Source organism: Podarcis liolepis, assembly GCF_965112155.1.
Source record: "Podarcis liolepis genome assembly, chromosome: 10".
Classification (NCBI taxonomy): Eukaryota; Metazoa; Chordata; class Lepidosauria; order Squamata; family Lacertidae; genus Podarcis; species Podarcis liolepis.
The window spans coordinates 63355616-63374626 of NC_139562.1; the positions used below are offsets into that span (position 1 = coordinate 63355616).

Genomic DNA, 19011 nt, shown 5'->3' on the forward strand with positions numbered 1-19011 from the left:
AGAGTGGTGGATTCCACAAGGGGGGCAATTGGTGGGGGACCTGAAGCTGGGCTGGGCAGCTCTTCGGGATCAGTAGTCCAGTAATAGGATCAAGTGTGCCCATCAGTGCCCATGAGAAGGAACTCTGAAGGTAGGAGGAGCTCCAAGGCCCAGAGGAGATGAGTGGCATAGAAATACTGTTGTTGTTGTTGTTGTTGTTGTTGTTGTTGTTGTTGTTGTTAATAATAATAATAATAATAATAATAATAATAATGTTGTTTAGTTGTTTAGTCGTGTCCGACTCTTCGTGACCCCATGGATCAGAGCATGCCAGGCACTCCCCTGTCCTAATAATAATAATAATAATATTAGCAGCGTCACCTGTCACTGGTGCATGTTGCTTGGCTCCCTGGCTTGACTTGTCCATAGCTGCTGATAGCTTGGCAGGTCCTCAGCTGTGGTCCCCAGATTATATTTACTGTTGTGAATAACTGGTTGGTTACAAGTATCCCCCACCCTCCTGCCCCAGACTGGTGCTATGGCGCCTGGACTGAGAGAAGGAGAGGGTGCCGGACATAAACATGAAACCTTGGAAGTTGTGGTGTGTTAATTCCATGGGGAATCCGTTCCCCACATGTGCAGGGAGGTTGTAGCGCCGACCTGAATGAAACAGGGCTGGGTTGGGGGGGAGCAGGCCCATCTTGCCCCAGCCCCTCACCCCCTTCTTCCAAGCCAAGGGTTGGGGCGTCGTGTGCCCAGGCAGGAGCAGCGATCGCTGGCAGCCAGTGGTGACGTGGGCATGGGCAGCATGGCAGGGGTGCTTGTTCTGTCTCCCTCCTTCCCTGGGTCAGCTGGCCAGACACCTCGCTAGTGCTGAGGCTTTCCCCACAGAAGTTTGGGGGCTGCCCCCCTGGGGGCCCCTATGTCTCCTCCGCAGGAGGGCCCTGCCTCTGCTGGCTTGCCTTTCCCTGCACTGCTGCTGAGCTGTTCTGTTCCACACAGGAGAAGGAGGGATGTTGGCTGGGGGGAGGCAGCAGAATGAGAAAAAGACCTGAGAAGGCTGTTGGGGCGGGGGGAGATATTCAGGGAAATCTGCCCCAGAAGAAAATCATTGAGGAGGGTCCATGGGACCCCCGTCCCCTAGAGTGGATGCCTGTGCCAGGAGAGTACAATGTCCTTCTTCATTCGCAGGGATGTGGTATAGGAAAGGCTCTGGCCGAGCAGCAGCCCAGCGGTGCCATATTACAAACCAAAATGTGCAGGTATGCTGTGACTTTCTGTGGCAGGGGAAGTGTTTTCCTGTCATCTTGTCAGCTGCAGGAGAAAGGCCTGATTTAGATATTCCTATAGTTTTATGGAAGGACACGGGTGGCGCTGTGGGTTAAACCACCGAGCCTAGGACTTGCCGATCAGAAGGTCGGCGGTTCGAATCCCCGTGACGGGGTGAGCTCCCATTGCTCGGTCCCTGCTCCTGCCAACCAAGCAGTTCGAAAGCACGTCAAAGTGCAAGTAGATAAAGAGGTACCGCTCCGGCGGGAATGTAAACGATGTTTCCATGTGCTACTCTGGTTCGCCAGAAGCGGCTTAGTCATGCTGACCACATGACCCGGATGCTGTCTGCAGACAAATGCCAGCTCCCTCGGCCAATAAAGCGAGATGAGCGCCGCAACCCCAGAGTCGGCCACGACTGGACCCAATGGTCAGGGGTCCCTTTACCTTTACCTTTATAGTTTTATGGAGGTTTCTCTGCAGTCCACCTGGCCAGGTCAGGGGGTGTGATTCTTTCCCATGCCAACATCGCACCCCAAGGCTGGGCTGGGGCAGTTTTAGGATGGCACGTCCGGTGTGCTCACACCACGCGGCAGAGGGGGCTAAAACAATGCGGGAGAACAAGAGGGAAGGGTGCCAAATTGTAGGGTCATGCAGGGCTCTGTTGACATTTGAGAGCCCAAAGTTGGCCCTTGGTTGGGCACAGTTCCAGATTAAAACCTGTGGAGGCCCCTAGGCAGTCAAAATCTCACCGGGTTCCTCGCAAATGATCTCCTGATACGTTTTTGATTTTACCAACCAACAATATTAATAAACCTATTTTATTACACAAAACAACAGACTTTAATTTGATTTGTTGTCACGGGGCCCATAGGCTGGTGTCTGCTCTGCCCATTGGGTAATCCAGCTTTGGTTGGGAATGCTTCTGTGGAGATGAATCCCAGAATTCTCTCCCCCTCCCCCCCCCGGTCATTCCTTCCTTCAGACTGAAGCAGAAATGGTGTGTGGAACTGGACCAGGGGAAGAAGTGGCTCTCCTTGCCTTCTTAGTCCATAAAAATGGTAAAGGTAAAGGACCCCTGACAGTTAAGTCCAGTCGTGAATGACTCTGGGGTTGCGGCACTCATCTCGCTTTACTGGCTGAGGGAGCCAATGTTTGTCCACAGACAGCTTTTCCGGGTCATGTGGCCAGCATGACTAAGCCACTTCTGGCGAAACCAGAGCAGTGCATGGAAACACCGTTTACCTTCCCGCCTATTTATCTACCTATTTATCTACTTGCACTTTGACGTGCTTTCAAACTGCTAGGTTGGCAGGAGCTGGGACCAACCAACGGGAGCTCACCCCATCGCAGGGATTCGAACCACCGACCTTCCGAACGGCAAGCCCTAGGCTTAGTGGTTTAGACCACAGCACCACCTGCGCCCCATATTTTTCTCTAATTTCTGTATCCCATGAAAATGTCCTTCCTGAGATTCTAGCCAACCTCAACCGGTGGTCTCAATTACCATAATGAACCTAGGAATAAAATAGATACATATTATTATCTATCTATTTATCTGGAACTCCTCCAACCAATCAGACTAATTGAGCTTGTTTCTTCCTTAGGAGAAAGGCAGGCCAGAACAAGGGGGGAAAGGCTCAAACTTCAGGCAAGTGGAAATGCCAATTGAGTGCCCTATATTATAGCAATGCTTCCTTCCCGTGTCTCCCACCCTCATGCGCCATATTGCTGCTAGCATGGCTGGGAGCCAGGCGCTTGCTGATTCCTCCGTTTTCTTTGCAGGGAGGGAGCCGTTCCCCAAAGTACTGTATACCTTGTTCTGGCCAAATCCCTGGAGAGACGTGACGACCCTCAGGCACTGGGGCAGGGGGAACGAAGGGGTCCTTGTGAAATATGTTTTGGGAGTCCTAGCAACACTCCCCCCACCTGTGGCTTCCAGGAAGTGCTTTTCAGAAGCATTACTCCCTCCAACTGGGTTGCCTTGCATAACCCTCTCCACTCTCACCCTCTTTGAAAGCCACCTCATCCAAGATGCTCTAGTGGGGCATCCGATTCTCCTTGGCTTTCTTATTCTCGCAAGGAGGCAGCTCTTGCAAGATCAGCAGTGTGATCTTGTTCACTCCCCTTACAAAGTTTCCCCTGGTTCACAATTGCATGTGTCCATCATTCCTTGACGATTACAGAAGGCCTGCAACTTTGGCGCATCTAACTTGCGTGCATTTAGCTTTATGTTCTTGGCCCAAAAATCTAAAGAATCAAAAAGGGGGCAGAAAACAGGCAGGTGTCCAGGAAAAGAGACATTGGCAATCCCACCCAGTCCTGATCCCCATGTGTTTTGACCCTATGAGATTCTGGTTTGAGGTGCGATCCCCAGAACCTAACCCCCACAAAAGTGGCAGGCTTCCTGTTGAGAGCATCCACCACACGGGGCATTCAAAGGCCTCTTCTACCACTTTCACGGTTTTGGCTTCCAACAAGAAATCATGGGAACAGTCCTTTGTCAAGGACCTACCATTCCCGACAGCTCCCATTCCCAGCACCCTGAACACACTACAGGATTCCCAGGATTCTCCATGATGGTGAAAGTGGAGAGAGAATCCTTTCAGTATTTGGTGTGGCTGAGACAGCTGAATGTGCGTCTGAGTTGACATTCTGTCAGTAGTTTTTCCCAGTCACAGCCCATTCTCATACGATGTCCTGCTTCCTCCAGAGGGCCAAGCCTCCAGAGATGAGGCTCCAGCTCCCAGGGTGAAGAATCAGAGGACATCCCAGCGGTTTCCAGCTGTGATCCCTCGCACCGCTTCCCCACTGCCCCTTCTCCATGCGGGCATGGCTCCTTCTCAGCAGCAGCCAAAGTTTCCTCCAATTAAAATAGCATCACAACTTGTTTCAGAGAGTTAAGAGACTTTGGCTGCTGCTTCTGAGCTGGGCTGACCGGGACGGAGCCAAGATGCCCGTACAGAGGCCAAGTAGGGAAAACATGTAAGATCAGGTAAGAGGAAATGCCCTTTTCCCAGGTCCCCCACCCTCCTGCCCCAGACTGGTGCTAGTGTGGCTGGAAGCCAGGTGCCTGCTGTCTCCCGTTTGTTTTGCAGCGAGGGAAAGACTCAGCTTGGGAGCCACGCATCCCGGGAGGGACTGGAGCCCAGACTAAGGACTCTTGCCTCAGAGATAATGGGACAGGGGGAAGGAGAGTGGCCTTAGGAAACACACAAGTAGGGCCTGCAGGATCAGGCCAAGGGCTTACCTGATCCAGCTTCCTCTTCTCTCAGAGGCCACCTAGATGCCAGTAGGAAAGCCACAAACAGGATTTGAGTCCAAGAGCCCTCTGTCCACTTGGGACCTCCTGCAACGGCTTTTCTGAACCACTGTCATGTCCATCAGGACTTGTAGCCTTTGACCGGCCTTTCCTCCCATTCAGTCGCCTAATCATCTTTTAAAGCCATGCAGTCAGAGATGCTCTTCTGCTGCATCTCCTGGTCATCTGTTGGTTCCTGCCAAAAGGCGGCTCTTGTGAGCTCAGCAGTGGGATCTGCTTTAAGTCCCTGGGGTGGGTGTCACAGCTGGATGGGCGGCCGAGGGGACGTTCTGCCCCTGGTGTTTGGTCTGTGACAGACCTTCCACATCTGCAGGGATTCTTCCCTCGAAGCAGCACATAGCGTCGAGTTCTCCCCTGCTTCAAAGATCCCTTCTTTCTTGAAGGATCTCCTTTGTGTGCTGCTGCCAAAGCCACCATATAAATAGAACAGGTAGGAGGAAGGGGAAATTTGTATGGGGCGGGGAGAACACCCTACAAGTTGAGAGTACGTGTTCATGCTGTGGAGGCATTTCTGTAAAAAGGCTTATACTACTAAGATGGATTTGGGAACTGGGGGACAACTCCTATTGTCCTTGACGTGCCCAGGTGGAGACGCCTGACCCTCCAGGCAACAATCTGAGACCAAGAAACCACACACGGTTACATGTTGTGGGATATAAAATGGCCACAACTTTATTAACCATTTCAGATTTTAAATCAAAGCACACATTCTACTCATGTTAAAACACACTGATTCCCAGACTGTCCGCTGGCCGGATTGAGAAGGTGATTGGGCCGGATCCAGCCCCCGGGCCTTAGTTTGCCTACCCATGGCTTAGGCATTGGGTGTGTATTCCTCTCAGCCCCCAGCCCAGGCACTGAGGCACAGCAGGGTTAATCGGATCAGAGGGGGCGCTGCAAAACACATATTTACACAGCGAGCCCCCCCCCTCACTGCGCAGCTTTGGGAAGTTCACTGACAACCTTTCAGCGTATGGCCAGTAACTCCCTTCACACACACCCTTTAACGGGGAACCCTGAAAATGCCACCGCGGGGAAGGGGAGTCACCACTTCACGCCCCCCATAGGAATGATAGACTGAAGGATTCTGCACAAGGCCTAAAACCGCCACCCGAGACCACGAAATATGTAACATGGGAGAGCATTGGTGGAGTTAGTTGCATGGGCAGTGGCCATGCTGTGCCCCCGGCGGGGAGGTGTCAATCCGCTGCGTGCGGCGACCGAGGGGCGATTTGCCGCACCCGGGGCGGTAGGACAAGCCCCCCCACAGTGTGCCTTTTTGTCACCCCCTCAGGGATGATACCTGGGGCAGCCCGCCCCCTTCCTACGCCCCGTCAAGTTGTTTGAACATCAGAATATTTTGATGGCTATGGGATTGAAGGCATGCATAGTGGGAAAACGGGAGCATATAGGTTAGATAGTCTCCACTGTGGGTGGGTGGTAACATTGGTCCGTGCAGACCCACAGCACTCCCATGTAATGTTTCAATGTATGCATGTGTGTTATCTGAACATCCCCACACCTTCACTGACATGCAGGTTTCCATGTAGTGAATACAGTGGTACCTCGGGTTAAGAACTTAATTCGTTCTGGAGGTCCGTTCTTAACCTGAAACTGTTCTTAACCTGAGGTACCACTTTAGCTAATGGGGCCTCCCGCTGCTGCCGCGTGATTTCTGTTCTCATCCTGAAGCAAAGTTCTTAACCCAAGGTACTATTTCTGGGTTAGCGGAGTCTGTAACCTGAAGCATCTGTAACCCGAGGTACCACTGTATATGTAACAAAATCCCAATTGTTTCCATTTCCAGTGACGGAAGCTCCCTAGTCGGTGTAAGATACAATATTATCAGTTCCATCACTTCTACAAGTGGGTCCTTTCAAAAAGAATTCCTCGTTTTGATGCCCTCCAGCCATTAGGTCATTTCCCACCACAACACAGATGTTTTTAGCATGGGGATTGGCTCTCTACTACACCTGTTAAAAGCGTCAATCCGTTTCTCATCTCTGCGCTAGGTCCACTACTTAGCGTTACAAGGCACCTGTTCTCTCTAAGATTCCAGAAGTATTTCTAACAAAGCTGGTTCATCAGCTACAGTTATTTCCCTGAAGAGAAGAGTTTGGATTTGATACCTGAAGGAGTCTCAAAGCGGCTAACATTCTCCTTTCCCTTCCTCCCCCACAACAAACACTCTGTGAGGTGAGTGGGGCTGAGAGACTTCAAAGAAGTGTGACTGGCCCAAGGTCACCCAGCAGCTGCATGTGGAGGAGCGGAGACGCGAACCCGGTTCACCAGATTATGAGTCTACCGCTCTTAACCACTACACCACACTGGCTCTCTCCCTGGACAGATGAGATAGCGTGGCCACAGCAAGCCATGCTCTGGCAACCTCCAAGTTAGATTACTGCAATGCACTCTGATTGGAATTGCTCATGAACATAGTTCAACAGCTGGAACTGTTGCAAATGTTAAATCAAACTATGGTTTAGCTCTGGGTAGTGTGGCGGAACCGAGAGAAGCAGCTATGATTTTTGCTCCAGGAACACGCTTACTCATTCACGTTAAGCCATACAGTGGTACCTCGGGTTATAGACGCTTCAGGTTATAGACTCCGCTAACCCAGAAATAGTACCTTAGGTTAAGAACTTTGCTTCAGGGTGAGAACAGAAATTGCGCGGTGGCAGCGGGAGGCCCCATTAGCTAAAGTGGTGCTTCAGGTTAAGAACAGTTTCAGGTTAAGAACGGACCTCCAGAACGAAATAAGTTATTAACCTGAGGTACCACTGTAGTTTTGTTTACTGTTACATGCAAACCAAGCCAGTGTGTTTATTGGCATCCTTAGTGTTGGCAAATTTACTTCTTACAACCTGAAGTTAACACAGTCTTGTTTAATTGTAGTTTAATTTTTAAAAAGATAGAAAAGTATTTTGTGAAATAATTGTGAAATACATAATTGTGGAATACATAAATTCCATTTGAAAAAAATAGAAAAGTAAAACGTAGAATGATTCTTGCAGTATCATTCCTGATGCGTAGCTCACTCTTCATTCTTTTTACCTGCTGATTTTCTAGATAATCTTCATTTTCCCTTTTATTTTGATTTTGGATATGCAGATCAAAAGGGAGAGCCAAAATGACAGCCAAGTAAATTTCATCTTTCAGCAATGGAAAGTTTGCTATACAAGGGAGCGGGGGGGGGGGGAGAATCCATCAGATTTTAGAGCATAAAGCAACATGAGCTTTTGTAATGGCAGTTAATTCAGGGCCTTGAAAAAGCACAGAGTATTTAGAAAAACAGTACTAACCACTCAATCCTATGTACTCAGAAGCAAGCCGCATAAGTTTAACTTGGTTCCCTTCTAGATAAACATGTTTAGCACTGCAGTCTAAATTCAACGTCCATTTTAATTTTACTTTCCTTCTATACTTGATACATACCTTATTACTTGCCTGAACACTGAAGCAATTTCCATTCATTTTGAAGTTGCTCTCTTAATTTTATTACCCTTTGCACATTCTCCTTCAGATCTGGTGCATACGTTCCAAAGGAAGGTGTAAAGTCACTCGTCAGGGGTTTGATTATATCTTGCAAGAGTGTTACCTCAGTTTCCTTTTTTTAAAAAAAGCCAATAAAACATATTATTCCAATGAATCCATACTGATTTATGGATTACATCCAGGAACTGGTTTTAATTGGTTCTTTCATTTTTAAGAACATATTTTGTTCTGCTTGGTTATTCGATGATTTTATGCTGGCTCCCATGTTTTAATTGCTTCTATTTTAGTTGTTGATTTATTGATCTTGTTTTAATGAGGAGGGAGTGTCACTCAGTGGTAGAGCACCTGGTTTTGTACACAGAAGGTTCCGGATTCAATTCTCAGCATGTTCAGACAGGGCTGGGAATATCCTCTGTCTGATACCCTGAAAAGATTCTACCAAGGAAGAGAGTTCAAAAGATGTGATTGATAAATCAGCATCGGGGTCATGTGCCTCAAGTACATGTTTAATAGGAGGGTTATGAGAACCACTCTTGATCACTGGTAGGGGGATAATGAAAGCTAGATTGTAATTGCTATGCATGTGCAGATTTTCCAGGGGACTAGAGAATGTAGAAATGTGGAACAAATACAAAAGGTAAAAAAAAAAACAGGTAAAGGACCCCTGGATGGTTAAGTCCAGTCAAAGGCAACTATGGGGTTGCGGCGCTCATCTCACTTTCAGGTTGAGGGAGCCGGTGTTTGTCCACAGACAGCTGTCCGGATCATGAGGCCAGCAGGACTAAACTGCTTCTGGTGCAACGGAACACCGTGACAGAAACCAGAGTGCACGGAAACGCCGTTTACCTTCCTGCCACAGTGGTACCTTGAGTTACAAACGCCTCAGGTTACAAATGCTTCGGGTTACAAACTCCACTAACCTGGAAGAGTTACCTCAAGTTGAGAACTTTGCCCCAGGATGAGAACGAAAATTGTGTGCTGGCGGCGCAACGGCAGCAAGAGGCCCCATTAGCGAAAGCACGCCTCTAGTTAAGAACAGTTTCAGGTTAAGAACAGACCTCTGGAACGAATTAAGTTCATAACTAGAGGTACCACTGTACCTATTTATCTACTTGCACTGGTGTGCTTTTGGAGTGCTTGGTTGGCAGGAGCTGGGACAGAGCAATAGGAGCCCCCCGTTGTGGGGATTCGAACTACTGACCTTCTGATCAGCAAGCCCAAGAGGCTCAGTGGTTTAGACCATAGTCCTGAAGGGTATCACATGCTGGGGACATTCTTTAATATGAAAATGTAATTTTGCACTGCAATTAGGCTCCAAGACTGTTCAACACTTTACAGAATACATGGATGACACAAAATTTAAATGTGGGGAGGCAGAACATGCAATGTGTTCTCTCTGGTTCTTTCCTCCTAAAAATCCAATATGATATACTTATTTTGTCATTAAGACTAAAATGAACTTTTTACCTGAATCAGAGCAAGAATGTGAGACTGTGCCAAGCCTTGCAGTAAGCAAATAAGCAAGGAAATCACATTTTGCCCAACACTCTGGTTTGGTCCAAGAACTATAATGGTTAGGTCAGGCTGATAGCTGTATGCAACCGGAAGAATGAGTCCAAGGGCAGGAGAGAAAAAGTTGTTTGTTTCAGCACCCTTCAGTTAAAAAATAGAACAAAATTAATACAGTCGTACAGTCACAAACCCAGAGTTGATCAATTGGCTTTTGTTTCTAAAAATCAACATTTCCTAACCACTAGGTGCATGTTTGGGTAGTAAGTTCAGTGCAACACATTTGCAAAGCAGGGTTTCTAAGCAATTTATGCTGGAGTTCATCTACCTTCACACAACAAATGTATTTACGGGACACATATCGATATTTCCTGCAGTCAACAAGTAAAGCACAGGCTTCATACATGCATAGACACACAGCCTTAAGAACATATCCACATATTTGCAATCCCTAACTGGCTCAGGGTTCCCAAACACTTGGGTGTCCTCAGCCCTTGAAATCAGGGGATATTGCTCAATGTTTAGCTCAGCTTCAAGCTCAGACTCTTCCACCCTCTATAAATCATATTTAGGGAAGAAAAGGAATCTGAAAAATATTACGCCTACCTTTTCCCAGTTCACGGTTATATTGTATTTGGTGTCCGATTTTTTCGGCGCCTTAGCACTGATATTTATCAAGAGAACTTTGCTGTGAAACAAAAAGGAGGAGGTAGATTCTACCAGAGTGATGGGAAACCTGTGACACCCACCCGCTGGCTGTTGTTGGATTCCCACACTACGTCAATTCCAGCCAGAATGGTCAGTGCTAAGGGAGGATGGAAGTTATAGTCCAGTAAAACTTGAAGGGCCACAATTTCCCCATTCGTGTCCTACTAGATGCTAAATAGGAATACTTTAGGAATTAAAGCAACAAGTAACTGGGCTCTTGTAGGGCTGGTTGAAATCCACATAACAATCCTCACATTTTAGGAAGGGGTCATCTAGAGTCATAGAAAACATGGGAGAAACTGTCTGTAAATAATCATGATAGCCAACTCGTCTGTTCTTTTTCCATTTTAGCAGATATATTTTCAAAAGATGCTCTAGAAACCAGTCTGGCAAAAGGAAAACCGATTTACAGTTCAACCATAGGCAAGTACACTAAGGAGGAAGTCCTACTGATTTTAATTAGGCTTGCTCCCAGGTAAGAATGTGCAGAACAGTAGACCGAGGAAGGAGTCTCTCTCCATCTCTTCAATGTCATTTTTAAAACTTGCCCAAATTGTCATCAGCAATGTAATAGTATTGTCTGTAGTTTGGGCGTTTAAACCCACCTAGCAGGGAGTGGGTATGAAATCCTTACCCATCATCCAAATCAGTTTTCACATCCACATCACCGACAGACACACACAGGACTCTGCAGAAGACATTAAAGTGTTGTAACACACATTAAAATATATGTGGCATTCAAATTAAATTAAATAGATACCATGCACAAAAATACCATGCCAATAAGCTGTACGTAAAAAGAGAGGCATGGTGAGCGGTGCAAGTAAATTTACAAAATATAGCCAGGTAAGTAACTAACAAACAAGCAGGCAGAAATGATTACTAAAGTCCCAGGGAATAAACTGCAAGTGGATGATAAAAAGGAGAGAGAAAAAAACTGTGCCTTGTATTCTACAAGCATGTGTTCAAGCTCTCTAGTTCACAAAAAAACCGTTTCAGGATTGCAGAATCTGGAACTAAAAGTATCTGCATACATGGAGTGTCACTCAGAATAGTTAATACTTTGCACCTGCATGTGAGAAGCTATAAACATATTTGCACCAGAGCAACCTAACAGGTGTCTCTTCACTCCCTGTGCAGGAGCAAATATGTGTTTTTCGCCATGTCTAATCCTGGGTCCTTCTACCCAATTACACATACAAACTGAAAATATGCACACAAAATATATTAAGATTTGTTTTCCTAACTGTCAGGAATTATCCCAGTCCCGAAAAAAGGTAGACATTATTGCTCTGTAGCATTGCTGCACTCATTAACAAAAGGTAGCACTAAGCAGTCATATAACCAAAGCGTCTTAAACGTTTTGTAACTGAACTGCACAGAAAAGCACAGGATGCAAAAGGCTTCTTACTCACTTTTGTACCTTCAGGTTACGGCAATGTTTTAGAGCGATGGCAGAAGAAAGGGATACTTCAGATGAGACTGCGAGACCGTTGGTCACCTAAAGAACAAGGATACAGTGGTACCTCAGGTTAAGTACTTAATTCGTTCCGGAGGTCCGTACTTAACCTGAAACTGTTCTTAACCAGAAGCACCACTTTAGCTAATGGGGCCTCCTGCTGCTGCTGCGCCGTAGGAGCACGATTTCTGTTCTCATCCTGAAGCAAAGTTCTTAACCTGAAGCACTATTTCTGGGTTAGCGGAGTCTGTAACCTGAAGCATATGTAACCTGAAGCGCATGTAACCCGAGGTACCACTGTACTTTTATTTCTATTCTGAAACGCAATCAAGATGTGTTTAAAAGCACAACTAATAAAAATGCTCCCCTTAAAACAGTCTGTTGAGTACATCTTTGTGCTGCAAAGTAAATGAGACCACGTTCACCATTCGTAGGAGCCAACTCCTAGGGACAGAGGCCTCTTCACCCCACCCCCCATAAAATATTTGAGGGGGCCCGGCTCCTCCAAAGTTGATGGGCATTGCCATTCGAATGGCATGTGCACGCCATGTTTTGTGATCAATTATGCAGGACGGGGCTTACCTTGGCCTCCCAATATTTTATTCAAGTTGGCACCCCTGTCACTATTACTAGCTGAATTGGTGGTTGTGAACCCAATTTTCTCTGGATTTTTCCCAATGATCAAAATAAGCAAGAAGCTGGAAAACCTTCTGGCGGTTCCCTCATTGCGAGAAGCAAAGCTACAGGGAACCAGGCAGAGGGCCTTCTTGGTAGTGGCGCCCACCCTGTGGAACGCCCTTCCAGCAGATGTCAAAGCGATAAACAACTACCTGACATTCAGGAGACATCTTAAGGCAGCCCTGTTCAGGGAAGTTTTTAACGTGGGATATTTTACTGTATTTTCGGTTTTTATGGAAGCCGCCCAGAGTGGCTGGGGAGGCCCAGCCAGATGGGCGGGGTATAAATAAATAAATAATAATAATAATAATAATAATAATTATTATTATTATTATTATTATTATTATTATTATTATTATTATAAAACAAATGTAGCTATTGTCCCCTAATAAGCAGGATGCTGAAATTTAATGGGGAATGTCTTTAACAATGCAGATGTTGTAATCTTTATATCATAGCGAGGGGTGATATCCACCTAAGTCTGAGTCTGAGTAATGTTAGCTATCGCCCAAGGTGTTTTGAAACATATACGTAATACCAAGATTCAGACTTGTATGCATAAGCTACATATATATGTAAAAGTAACACAGGTTAATGGACATAATACCTAAGGAACACATCGGCCTCTAAAGACTTTTAAGCAGAGCCTGGATAGCAACCACTCCCAGACTAAAGAAGAATCAGGAGCTACAACATGCACAATTGTAACTTTTGATATTACCTCCTTTTTAATGATTTTGTCAAGGACAGCCAACATGTTCAAAAATGAGTTTAAGTCCTTTCCTTCTTTCACAAGATCAGCATCAAGTCCGCTGCAAGAGACGTGTTTTTGGAAACAGGTCACAGTCTGGGAAAGCTGGAATAACTGTACAATCTGAATAACATGTGAAACTTTTAAACGTGTATCAAGGTGTATGGCATGGGTAGGCAAACTAAGGCCCGGGGGCCAGATCTGGCCCAATCGCCTTCTAAATCCAGTCCGCAGATGGTCAGCGTGTTTTTACATGAGTAGAATGTGTCCTTTTATTTAAAATGTATCTCTGGGTTATTTGTGGGGCATAGGAATTCGTTCATTTCCCCCTCCTCCCAAATATAGTCCGGCCCCCCACAAGGTCTGAGGGACAGTGGACAAGCCCCCGCTGAAAAAGTCTGCTGACTCCTGGTGTATAATTAACCAGCAAAGGTTATGTTGTCGTCTTCAATGAGGAGCCGTCTTTTACTAAGCATTAGCATCATTTGGCGCATTTTACGAAAACAGAAAATGAAGGCAGAGAGACATGAGGGTAAATGGGAGAAATCCAATCATTTTGTTAGTGCATGGTCTATAATTGGACATTGTTCCTGTTCTCCTAACTCAGTATTAACTGGTTTGACACACTGCATGCCAATATCAGAGAAACTGATAATGAAGTTAGCTGCAGGTGACGCCCCAAAAAAGGATTAGAAATATTCCAAGTGTAGAAAAAAAATTGCTTTGGAATTTGCGTTAACAGGCTGCAATCTCTCATAAACACACTCTATTCCTGACCTGGCAACAGTAGGGCTAACCTGAGAAGGGCCTTGAGTTCTTTCGTATCCTTTCCCTTCTCAATTTGAACAGATGGCGAAAGCAAGCGTGTATTGCTTTCATCAACGGCGACAGTTGTTTTAACGTGAGGTCTCGGAAATGAAATATTTTTCATGTGGAGCTCCAGAAACATGTCTGTTTTGATGGTCTCTTCACTATTCGGTCTTCCAGCTTCTAGTGGGTGTAGGAGTTGTGCCCTGGTACTGAGGTCTTGCAATGGAGCTATATCTGAAAACAACAGAAGACATGAACACACAATGAAAAGCTTAACTCTTAACAGAAGACAATCTATGCCAGTGTTTCTCAACCTGTGGGTCTCCAGATGTTGTTGGACTACAACTCCCATCATTCCTAGCCAGCATGACCAGTGGTCAGGGATGATGGGAGCTGTAGTCCAACAACATCTGGGGACCCACAAGCTGAGAACCACTGATCTGTGCTGTTAACACTGCATACGTTCCCATCTTCTCCAGGACTTCCAGAGGTCTTCTGGAATGAACAAGGTTCTGAAATTCTGCCCACAAATGAGGGATAGCCAAGGTGGTACTTTCCAGGTGTTGCTGAACTTATATCCTCCCAGATCATTGGCCACACTCGCTGGGGCTGATGGGAATTGGAGTCCAACAACATCTGGAAAACGCCACCTTTGCCACAGATCATACTGTGTGTATGACTCTAAATAGATGGAACGGCTCAGCAGAAATCAACAGAGCAGGTTTCTAGGATGGCAATGCTAAAAGTTACATACATTTTATTCAGAATCCTGCTCTAGCCTTACCTTTTGTAAACACAATATAATATTTAACCATTCAGGAGGGAAAACCTGGAACCACGTGCTATGCTCTACAAGCCAGATGAATTGTTTCCCTTAAACTTAAACATGTTGAGCTCCAATGACTTCAACCCAAGTATACTGGCCAAACACCCCCCTCATTAGACTATCCAGTGTAAACTTGCCATCATTTCATTTCAGTGTTGGGTTGGAAAGTTAGGGGGGGGGGACAGACTAAAAATTATCCATGTTCATTCAATCATTTATATTCCCCCACTTACACAGAATCCCCATCCAGCTATATCAAGGTCTAGCCAAAGTTGCCCCTAAACTGACAGACTAGAGAACTTAGTTGAACGGGAGGTCTAACTGGAGGATTATCTGAACCTGAAAATATGTGTTGCTTTAATACATTCACCGCATTTGTTTTATCGATTTATCTGCACTTTAGAACAAATTTTAGACAAGTGTGCCATTACCTTCATGCATCAAACACTTCCAGTATGGTTTGTGTACAGCTCTTACATTGTGGATTGATTCTAATGCACTACAGAAGAGACAAAAGAGTGTAGGAAAGGTTATCTACAAAATACACACACAAATGAGTATCAACCCAGTCCCTATATTGTTTAAAAGTAAGAATCTGTAAAGATGTTGCATTAGCAAGTTGCAATGACACAGGACAGAAAACAAATGTAAAAATATCACAGGTTTTGTGGCATGCTAAGGACTAAAAAATATATTTTGGGCATAGCAGAGTCTGGTCCTTCAACTATATTAGTATTCAATAGACCGGGCATAGGCAAACTTGCCCCTCCAGATGTTTTAGGACTACAACTGCTATCATCCCTACCTAACAGGACCAGTGCTCAGGGATGATGGGAATTGTAGTCTCAAAACATCTGGAGGGCCGAGTTTGCCTATGCCTGCAATAGACTGTATGTGCTTCTTCCTCAAACTGACCAAGCTAAATGTTGTCCAATCACAAAAATAATAGCAGATTTGAATTCCTCACACCAAGAAGCATATTTTTAAGACCGTTCCCTGAAGAAATTTGCAAAAATTAAGTTCAACCCCTAAAATGACATGCTTTATTACATTAACTAAAGGGCCTAGAAGCTCCAGTCAGTGAAGTGGAGCCCAGTATACCTGAAGGAGCATCTCCACCCCCATCGTTCTGCCTGGACATTCAGGTCCAGTTCCAAGGGCCTTCTGATGGTTCCCACACTCTGAGAAGTGAGGTTACAGGGAATCAGGTAGAGGGCCTTCTTGGTAGTGGCGCCTGCCCTGTGGAACACCCTCCCATCAGATGTCAAGGAAATAAACAACTGACTTTTAGAAGACATCTGAAGGCAGCCCAGTTTAGGAAAGTTTTTAATGTTTGATGTTTTATCGTGTTTTTAATAGTCTGTTGGGAGCTGCCGAAAGTGGCTGGGGAAACCCAGCCAGATGGGCGGGGTATAATAATAATAATTCAATATCTAATGTGGAGTCCTGAGTGGGTGTATGCCTCCCATCTTCCCTTGATGGAGCATTAATGGAATCCAACCACCTTGGAAAAGATTACAAACTAGGTTGATTATGAGTTCCAGCTAGTAAAGGAAACATGAAAACAGGTGTGGCCAGGAAAAGGCAAGAGATGAACACCACACAAACAAAACTCCCCCATAGTGTAATTATGGGCACAATTGTTCGATCCATGCTAACAACAAAAATATGTGACATTTCCTCCACTCAGAATAAGCTGTGTATGTCAAAATCATAGCAAGGATAAAAACCAAATTGTTGGCTCTCTTTCCAACATGCAGAGTTGCAGAATGAAGATAAGAAAAACCGGCAAACGTGGGAAAGCATAGATGGAAGTAGGAGCAGAATTGTGCCAGGATGAGGAATGCAAAGTGGGGAGAGGCAGCTGTGGCTGAGGAGCAAATAATTTTGCTCTTTACATGAAGGTCTGTGGTTTATATTGCAAAGCTCTCCGTTGTACAGAGCTGGGGGAATCCTGACCATGGACTAGCAAACAAACAAAAAGAAACTATGCAAGTCAGTCGGTAATCAACACATTTTTACATCATGTGTTAAAGGATGACAGGCATGTCCTTCCTTGCCATGCAAGTGTTTTATTATGGCGCATGGAGCCCAGCCCAAATTCCAACACAGTGACTATACACCCAGCTCAGCGACCAACCTCTCCTCTGTAGGTTTGCTAGTTTTCCATTGTTGACAATGAGGTTTCACTTTTTAAAGTCTCATTAAGTTTAACTTCTTCATTAAATAAATAGTAAAGGTAAAGGGACCCCTGACCATTAGGTCCAGTCGGGGCTGACTCTGGGGTTGCGGCGCTCATCTCGCTTTATTGGCTGAGGGAGCTGGTGTACAGCTTCCGGGTCAAGTGGCCAGCATGACTTCTGGAGAACCAGAGCAGCACACGGAAACGCCGTTTACCTTCCCGCCAGAGCGGTACCTATTTATCTACTTACACTTTGACGTGCTTTCGAACTGCTAGGTTGGCAGGAGCTGGGACCGAGCAACGGGAGCTCACCCCGTTGCGGGGATTCAAACCGAAGGTCAGAATCACTGACCTTCTGATTGGCAAGTCCTAGGCTCTGTGGTTTAACCCACAGCGCCACCTGCGTCCCAAATAAACTGTACATACTTCCAAATATACTACCAATGTTTTCCAAAAACAGCAACCTCATGCATGAAGATGGGATACAAGACTTGCTTATTACAACAGGGAATGATTGAGCAGGAAATTAAAACTTCCTCAGTTAAATGAACAGGACTTAAAATGTGCTCCCCGTTTGGCTGAATTCTGCTCACATATGGAGATAATGTTTACACTGGAGTTCTTTTCAAGCACTGCTCATGCGAAAGGAGCATGGATGACTCCATGTTCAGCCACCCCACCCCACATGTGATTCCCACAGCCCTTTTTGCTTGCCCCCGTCATGTGAGTAACTCCTGAGGGGAGCGGCAATCTTTTACTCCAGACATGCAGACACATGTGCACAAACCTATACAAATACCTTAAGCATGGCGCCATTTCTCCGGACAAACGTGGCAATGGATCTCCAAGCAAAGTTTTTAGAGTCATACAAACTGATTCAGACAGCGACCTCAGATGATATCCGCCCTAAAATACATTTGAAAATATATACTGAATTTGCCATAGCTCGCCATCGCCATCTCGTGTCACATTTTCACATTGCACTTTACAACACACTTGAAACATTTCATTTGCAGCTGTATAGCTGAGTTCCAGGTGGGGAAATGCCAGCAAGGCAGGGAGCAGGTCTGCCAGGACGCACGGCCAATATGGGCACAGCCAAAATGCAGAAACAGCCTCCCCTCAGAAGGACCTATCCACAGACTCCATTCTTTTCAAAGTATGTTAGAAAACAAACTTGATCACCCAGGAGTTTCTTGACTGTTAATTTTAATTGGGCATATTCCTGGCTCCTTCATTACACATTTTTAGGCACCAGGCAAAATGATTTTTCTTCAATCAGGTGTTTGGCTGATTAACAGTCTATAATCTTTTAAATGTGTCTGTGAGAGGGGGTTATTGGTTTGGTTTGGTTTGGTTTAATTATGTATTTTGTCTTTTCATTTTGTCTTTTTATGATGTGAACCACCCTGCGATCTTTGGATGAAGGGCAGTATAATTAATTAATTAATAATAAATTCCAGTATCTTGGTTTATTATTGTTTTCTAATGTGTTTTATTACTTTTGTACAACACTTTGGCTATGGTTTGTTTGTTCTTGGTACAGAGTTGCAAGTAAGTGCTTTAAACAAATCACAAAAAAGGCTTGCAGCATTTAAAGTTTACCTCCAGAACCACACACAATTTTCCTTTCGCCAACTGCATTAGGAGATGAGTGAGATGGGCAAAACATTCCGGTGTAGCGCTCATCTGACCCTAGAAAATGAGAAAGAAAGATACAAGCAGCTCATCAAATCAGAAAACCACTTCTGGGAAATTTGCCTATTCTCGCTCTTATATGAAAAGAAATTTTAACTCTAAAGTCAGGGAAGTGGCAAATATATATGTAGAAGATTACTTACCTCTGGGTCACCAATTCCGGAATCGTAACCAGCAGAGACCAAAACAAGTTCTGGATCAAACTAAGATTTTTTTAAAAAAACAAAACAAAACTGTGAATACATTATAGTGCACTCTGAATGAAGCTATAGAAATCTGCCAATAATTCATCAATTCAAACAGATACATTGGCATGTGGGTATTG

General features: G+C 45.3%; 1 protein-coding gene and 1 long non-coding RNA gene across 4 annotated transcripts in view; one reads left to right on the plus strand and one right to left on the minus strand.

Moving 5' to 3' along the window:
- Window positions 1-11748, plus strand: LOC310687927. Its single transcript, XR_014516640.1, has 3 exons — window positions 1-130; window positions 10634-10757; window positions 11712-11748. It is a non-coding gene; the product is annotated as an uncharacterized lncRNA (long non-coding RNA).
- Window positions 7357-19011, minus strand: part of HDAC10 (histone deacetylase 10) — a 25096-nt gene continuing 13441 nt past the window's right edge. For 2 of the 3 annotated variants that reach the window (XM_083463524.1, XM_083463526.1), the window contains exons 10-21: window positions 18830-18889; window positions 18594-18683; window positions 17788-17894; window positions 15238-15305; window positions 13968-14214; window positions 13141-13231; window positions 11698-11783; window positions 10917-10970; window positions 10181-10262; window positions 9533-9718; window positions 8006-8177; window positions 7357-7743 (exon numbers count right to left, since the gene is read on the minus strand). In XM_083463524.1, the coding sequence (XP_083319650.1) occupies window positions 8010-8177; window positions 9533-9718; window positions 10181-10262; window positions 10917-10970; window positions 11698-11783; window positions 13141-13231; window positions 13968-14214; window positions 15238-15305; window positions 17788-17894; window positions 18594-18683; window positions 18830-18889 (1239 nt within the window). In that variant the 3' untranslated portion in view covers window positions 7357-7743; window positions 8006-8009. Of the gene's footprint in view, window positions 8178-9532; window positions 9719-10180; window positions 10263-10916; window positions 10971-11697; window positions 11784-13140; window positions 13232-13967; window positions 14215-15237; window positions 15306-17787; window positions 17895-18593; window positions 18684-18829; window positions 18890-19011 lie in introns of all 3 variants that reach the window. The other variant, XM_083463525.1, reaches the window with a different exon arrangement.